This window comes from Cricetulus griseus, chromosome 4, assembly GCF_003668045.3.
Source record: "Cricetulus griseus strain 17A/GY chromosome 4, alternate assembly CriGri-PICRH-1.0, whole genome shotgun sequence".
Classification (NCBI taxonomy): Eukaryota; Metazoa; Chordata; class Mammalia; order Rodentia; family Cricetidae; genus Cricetulus; species Cricetulus griseus.
In genome coordinates, this window is record NC_048597.1 from 3,528,827 (window position 1) to 3,536,326 (window position 7,500).

A 7,500-nucleotide genomic window follows, 5' to 3' on the forward strand; every position below is an offset into this window, starting at 1 on the left:
TGTGCTGGGAGCGGACACCGCTCCTTCAGAACATCAACATTCTCTTAAACTGCTTGAGAGAGATGACCGAACTGAAAAGCTAGTGAGGGTGGGTTTTTCCACTGGTGGTTTCTAAACTATTGATTTAACACAAAAATCTTTACGGTTTATATTGGAGTAGAAATTTTGCCAAGTAAGTTTTCCTAGACACCTTCGAACATTTCCATGCCCTCCTTGGCCTGGTAACTATGCTACCCTAGTGACTTGGCTCTTACCCAATTCAGAACCCCAAGTTGGGACAGCCTTGCAGATACCAGCTCCCTGTTGCCCCCCTGTAGCCCTTGAACTTTGCTCAGACCTCACTGCTGTCTGTTTTGGATTCAGGGCTGTGACTCCTAGAAGGTTCTTGCAGCCTTGGAGTTCTGCTTTTTCTGCTCTGGGTATCCCTCCCTCCACCACAGACAGGGTTTCTCTGTGTAGTCCTGGCTGTCCTGGAACTCTTATCTATAGACCAGGCTGGCCTCAGACTCAGAGATCCTCCTGCCTCTGCCTCCGGAGTGCTGGGATTAAAGGCGTGCGCCACCACCACTCCGAAGACTAAAACCTTTTAAAATCAAATTACAGTCCTCCTCCAGAAATCTGAAAATAAAGCAAATGACTTTTCAAGGCAGACAGCTCACCTAAACAACTTGCCCACACTTGAGGATGGCCAGCCCCCCATAAAGTGACCTGATCTTTGCTTTGTGTGTGGGTCCTCACGGTGTTTGAATCCCCTCCAGGCTTCCCATCCCTGAAACAGGGCAGAAGCTATGGAAATGGCCCTTATACCGTGTAGTTTAGGGATTAACACAAGAACAAAAGTGAGTTTAGTTGTATAGAGGACAGTTTCTTTTTTGTTTGAACATGTAAAAAGGGTCAGTCTTGTGTCTAATCTCCCCTTACAGACCTCACTGAATTCTCCACTGGGGTTGCATATTTCCTTCAAAGTGTGTCTGCCCACATCTGTCTCTGCATCAGAAAGGACTTCCCCTGAAGCAGTTTACATCTCTGGGTTTGACGATTGTATGACTTTCAGGCAAGCACTTCCAAGTCTCACCCTTAAATGTACCTTCCCAGTGTGACTCTAAAGCTCATACATGTTAAGCCAAAAGACATAGTGTCAGAATTACTTGCATGAAGACAAATATCCAGAGATTTGGAAATTCTTTTTTTTTTTTTCTTCTTCCAGACAGGGTTTCTCTGTGGCTTTGGAGGCTGTCCTGGAACTAGCTCTTGTAGACCAGGCTGGTCTCAAACTCCCAGAGATTCACCTGCCTCTGCCTCCCGAGTGCTGGGATTAAAGGCGTGCGCCACCAATGCCCGACCCGAGACTTGGAAATTCTTATGAGCCATACAGTTGTTTAAGTCACCACAGTTTGACACAAAGGGGCCAGGTTGAAGGGGTCTGCAGAAGTGTAGCAGACTCTTGGGTCGATCTTACCTGAAGAAGCAAGGAGAGGGTAGGCCAGGGTGCGGAGATAAGTGGTCCGAAATGACTGTGAATCCTGTTTTCCTTTCTTTCTTTCTAGTCTATTGAAGACTTGAACAAATGGGCCCTGTTTATTGTCTCTCCCTTCATACTTGAGGCAGAACATATAGCATTTGTGACAGAGAGCATTTGGGCACAAGGTGATAGTTTCCAGAAGCCATCGTCTTCAGAAACAGTGAGTACCATGTTCTACTTGTGTACCTTTTTAAAGGTGTGTCGTGTGTCTTAGGTGTTTTTTGCTTTTTTGAGGCAGGGTTTCTCTGTGGCTTTGGAGACTGTCCTGGATCTAGCTCTTGTAGACCAGGCTAGCCTCAACTCACAGAGATCTGCCTGCCTCTGTCTCCTGAGTGCTGGGATTAAAGGTGTGAGCCACCAACGCTTTTAATTGTTTTTTAAGAATGTTCTTTCCTGGACTTTATGGGTGGCTTCCTTTCTTTTGGGATATATTGGGTTATGTAAACCATGCTAGTGAAATTACTGTCGTCTGTTTCTTTGCTTGTGCATGTACATACATTTGTGTGTATGTGTTTGCATGTGTGTGTGTGTTTAGTTTCTATCCACCTTGTGTCTGGGACAGTTGGGAACCAGGACCTGAGACTCAGCAGTCTGCTGGTCTCCACCTTCCCAAAGTGTTTGAAGGAGCATTAGCACTCCTGGCATGGGATGTAACTTGGTGCTAGGGTTATCCTCAGGTTCTCTGCAAACATAGCAAGCATGTAACCAGTCAATCCACCCCCCCCCTTACTTTATATAGTTTTTTTTCTTGTTTCCTTTTACAGTGATTGATTGACTGTATAGATGTGTGCCTGTGGAAGTTAGCACATAAGGTTTGAGGTTTGGTTGCCTGGACTTAGTTCTCTTTTTCTACTGTGTTGGTCCTGGGGATCTCAGGTTGCTGGGATTGGGAACAAGTACCTTCACCTACTGAGCCATTAATGCATGTGGGCAGCAGTGTCCTGCCTTCTCTCCCAGAAGGTCTGGTCCATCCTTGTGATCTCTTCCTCATCTCATCCTTTTCCTGGCACCCTGAACAGCTGGCTCACATAACTACCTCCCTCCTGGATATCTTGTCTGGAGTGTGCTGAAATACTTCAGTTCAGTCAAAGGTCCAGAACTTGCTGTTTATAATCTGCTTAAAAAAGGAGAGAGAGAGAGGGAGAGACAGAGACAGAGACAGAGAGGTGAGAGAGACACTCAGAGACACAGAGACAGAGACAGAGAGGAGAGAGACACACACTCAGAGACAAACAGAGACAGAGACAGAGACAGAGAGGAGAAACACAGAGACAAAGAGAGAGACAGAGACAGAGAGGAGAGAGACACACACACTCAGAGACAAACAGAAAGAGAGACAGAGACAGAGAGGAGAGACACACACTCAGAGACAGAGAGGAGAGAGACACACACACTCAGAGACAAACAGAAAGAGAGAGACAGAGACAGAGAGGAGAGAGACACACATACTCAGAGACAGAGAGGAGAGAGACACACACTTAGAGACAAGCAGAAAGAAAGAGACAGAGACAGAGAGGAGAGAGACACACACACTCAGAGACAAACAGAAAGAGAAAGACAGAGACAGAGAGGAGAGACACACACACTCAGAGACAAGCAGAAAGAGAGAGACAGAGACAGAGAGGAGAGAGACACACACTCAGAGACAAACAGAAATGTGTCTTCATTTTCACGGCCCCTCACTTCATCTCCTTCTTGAGTTTGTGTCTAAACTGGCAAACTGTCCTGTCTTGTCCTGTGGCCCTTCTCTGGTTTTCCACTTAATGGCTAGAGCTCTGGTCCTGGGGCACACCCCACTGGGACACTCTTGCTGAGGCTTTGGTGGCAGCCTGCCCATGAAGTGCAGTCCTTGTCCTTAAGATGGTGGTTGTTTGACTCCCCCCCCAGCCTGGGGTCTCCTGGCTCTGACTGAAGAGCCAGGACCAGTTTTCTGCTCTCACTTGCCCACTGTGTGCCTCTCGCCTGCCTTTCGGGGACTCTGCTGCTCACACCTGAGTCTGTGGGATCCTCATTTTGGGGTGATCCATACAGAAGGCCATTCTGCTGGGAGGAGAGAAAAGAAACGAGAGCAGAGAGAGCAGGGAACACTGTGGCAGCATGCAAGGCCTGGAACGAGAACTGGGCTGGGGGTGGGGGGTGGTGGGTGTGGGGACTGGCAGGCAGGCGAGAGCTGGCTGGTGTCCTGAGACCCCGAATTCTCTCCAGAATGTCCAGGAAGCTTTGTTTCACTTGTCTACACTCAACAACACAGGCTTTATCAAGTCCCTGGAGATATTTTACATGCTTCACATCTGATTCTTAGAGCCTCCTGCCTCCATTGTTCTTGTGAAAGAAGGGGAAACCGAGGTGCCTGAAGCCACCGGTGGCAAAGTATTGACTGGTGCTCAATACTCATATCTTCTCTGTTTGCCAGAGGAACTCGTGAATGGTTTTCATCTGTTGGTTTCGAGTTTTCTAAACAGGAAAAGGTTTTGTTAAACTGAGTCCAGTCAGCAGTGCTTGTGGCTGACATCTGTGTTTGGTATCAGGAGACTAACTATTGAGACAGTATCTTTGTGATGAACTTTCCAGACAGAGTTTCTCTGTGTAACAGCTCTGGCTGTCCTGAAACTCACAGAGATCTGCCTGCCTCTGCTTCCCAAGTTAAAGGCATGAGCCACCACTGCCTGTCTATATACTTACTGTTTAAAGAATTAACTTAAAAAACAAATGGCAAATGATCATTTAGTTAAATCACATAAGATGCTTTATTATTTTTTTAATCTATGAAAAGTTTGTGTGATATGGTTGCCTATTCTTCCTTGGGTATTTATTTTTAATTTTTAATTTATTTATTTGCATGTGTGTATGTGTGTGTACAGGTCAGAGGATAACTTGAGGGAGTCGGTTCTCTCTTTCTACTAAATGGGTCCTAGGAATCAAACTCAGGTCACCAGGTATCTTGATTAGATTTTTGTCACCTTGATAGAAGCTAGGGTCATCTGGGAAGAGGGAACCTCAATTGAGAAAATTCTTCCTTCAGATTTCCTTTAGGCAAGTCTGTAGAGTATTTTGAAGCAAGTGCTTCTGTTGTTCTATTATTATTATTATTATTATTATTATTATTATTATTATTATTTATTGGTTTTTCAAGACAAGGTTTCTCTTGCTGTCCTGGAACTAGCTCTGTAGACCAGGCTGGCCTCAAACTCACAGAGATCTGCCTGACCCTGCCTCCCAAGTGCTGGGATTAAAGACGTGCACCACAACTGCTCTAGTTTTTAATTTCCTGAATCTTTATTTAATTGTATATCCCACAGGGGCAGTGACACACTGCCTCGTTAGCAACAGTGTTACTGTCCTGTGGGGGCTATCAGCTAACAAAGAGGCCGGTAGTGACTTAGTGGCTCAGGCAGGCCAAAAGCGAGCTTCCCTCTCAGTGAGGTGTTACAGCACCTAGGGGCCCAGTTGTCTTCTGTTTCGTGTCTCTGCCATCCTCGGTGTTGTTAGATGTGGCCTCTTGTTCCTGCTGTGCCTTGTCTACACTAACTCCATCCACAGTGTAGCCCTACGATCAGGGAAGAGAGAAGAGTGGAGGATGGCCAGCTTCCTCTCTGATACCGTGATCCTGAGACTGCCTATGCCGCTGCTGCTCCCTTCCTAGAGTTTAGACACACAGTCTCCTTGGTCCCTTAGCTATAGAGGAGGACAAGAACTCCAGTCCCTCACCAGACTGTGGGTTCAAGCAGACTGGGACTTTGGTCACTCCAGGGCAAGGAGGAACACTAGAAGAGGGGAACATTCGCCTGCCTACCACAGTCTCGCCTCACTTAACTTTCTAAGGTACTATCTCTGTAGACCAGCCTGGCCTCAAACTCACGGAGATCCCCCTGCCTCTGCTTTGTCAGCCTTTCCTGCCTCCCATGAGTACAAGGACCTGGGCAGAGGTTACAGCCGCTCAGCAGATGGAAGGTTCCCAAGCAGAGGTTACAGTCTCCCAGCAGATGGAAGGTCCTCACATTGCAGCCAGCATGCTCTGTAATGATGTGGCATGTGTGCCTGCAATAGCTGTGGCTCAGCAGCCATCTGCTTAGAGTCCCTGTTGTTTTTCTGTAGATTACCCATGAGGCTTTAGGGAGTGGTGGTTTTGACAACTTCAGATCTAGGTGTGGTGTGATTTGTGTCTGTTGAGGGCTTGTTTGGCTCACAGTGTGAGGACACTCACTGTCATGGCAGGGAAGGTGGTGCTGGAGCGTCTGAGGAGGGTCTGAGGCTGCAGCCTTAGAGTGAAGCCACTTGTGGAGAACCAGGAAGCAGAGAGCTGTGAAGAGTGCTGACATACTCCAGTCTTTAGCTTCTCGTTCAGTCAGGGTCCCTAGCCCACCGGATGGAGCCCCTTATGGTTAGGGTGGGAATCTCCTCCTCAGTTGGTGAGCCCTGGGGTGTGTTTCAGAGGTGACTTTAAATCCAGTCAAGTTGAGCATGAAGATTGGCCATCACACTTGGTCACCCAACGGCTTTTTGACTCTGGGTATCACTTGTTTCTATCCTTCTATCTATGACAGCACACAAAGGCCCCATCTTGTCTGTCCTTAGTACGTCTTACAGGTTTATGACTATATCACAACATAGTTATACAGGGGGCTGGAGAGAAGCCTCAGTAGTTAAAGAGCACTGGCCGCTCTTCCAGAGGACTCAAGTTTGATTCTCAGCATCTACAGCCATCTGTAAGGTCCAGTCCCAGGAGATTAGATGCCCTCTTCTGGCCTCTAACAGCATCAAGCGTGCACGTGGTATGCAGACATGTGCACAGGCAAAACACATTAAAAAAATCTTTTACAAAAGATAGCATGTGTGGGGTTTAATTCATGAATATGTTTTACTACTTACTATATAGCAGAACTGATTTATTTATTTATTTATTTATTTATTTATTTATTTTTTATTTTCAAGACAGGGTTTCTCTGTAGCTTTGGACCTGTCCTGGAACTCTCTCTGTAGACCAGGCTGGCCTCGAACTCACAGAGATCCGCCTGCCTCTGCCTCCTGAGTGCTGGGACTAAAGGTGTGTGCCACCACCGCCCAGCTCTGAATGTTCTTAAATGGTATGTCAGAACACATAATGCTGTAACCCAGTGCTTCTCAACCTCCCTGACACTGCCACCCTGTAATCCGGTTCCTCATGTTGTGGTGATGACAACCAGAAGATTATTTTGTTGCATCTTTATTACTTAATCTTGTAAGTTTGCTACTGTTAGGAACCATAATGTAAATATCTGGTATGGGACCCCCAAAGCGGTCACGCCCCACGGATGGGAACTGCTGCAGTTTAATTAAAAAAAAAAAAAAAAGGCCACGTATACTTTAGTTGGGAATTGTCACTCCATCCTGGATGCTGGCAGGAATGGTGTCAGAGGCTATTTGCCTGATCATATACAGAGAGAGGCAGGGACGGTCGAAGAAGGGTCAGAGACAAGACCCCCAAGGACCTACCCCCAGTTTCCCACAATTTGATCCTACCTTCTAAGATTTCCACAGCCTCTCAAAATAGTGCCAGAAGCTGAGGACCAAGTGTTCAGCGAGCGAGCCTGGGGAGGACATTCCGTGTCTGCACCTGTGTCTAACGTGGTCCCCGAGCCCGAGAGGCAGCGGGGATAACAGAGTCTCCAGTAACCTGCGCCATGGATTCTTATTATTATATATTATGCTCTGTGTTCACCATCTCCCCTACCCCAACCGAATCTGTTACTGGAACCTTTTGTTTTGCTTTCTTTCTGTTCATGTTATTGAGACATGATCTTGCTCCACAGCTGAGGCTGGCCTCACGTTTGTGGCAGTCATCCTGCCTCAGCCTCCTCGGTGCTGGAATTACAGGTGTGTACCACCATACCCTGGGGATCCCAAGCACCCACTGCTGTCCCTGCTAACTAGAACTTTTAGGGACCCAGCATGCATTTCGGATGATCAGGAAGCAGATAACCGGCACATCATAGAAATTA

The 7,500-nt window shown here is 47.0% G+C and overlaps 1 protein-coding gene across 7 annotated transcripts in view; it reads left to right on the plus strand.

The window, feature by feature from the left end:
• Hlcs (holocarboxylase synthetase) overlaps positions 1-7,500 on the plus strand; it is a 176,963-nt gene that overhangs the window by 23,513 nt on the left and 145,950 nt on the right. For all 7 annotated transcript variants that reach the window (XM_027415648.2, XM_027415647.2, XM_027415645.2 and 4 more), the window contains exon 2: positions 1,548-1,682. Coding sequence is in view for 4 of the 7 variants with exons in the window: in XM_027415645.2 (XP_027271446.1) it covers positions 1,548-1,682 (135 nt within the window). In the remaining 3 variants the exon portion in view is untranslated. The remainder of the gene's footprint in view (positions 1-1,547; positions 1,683-7,500) is intronic.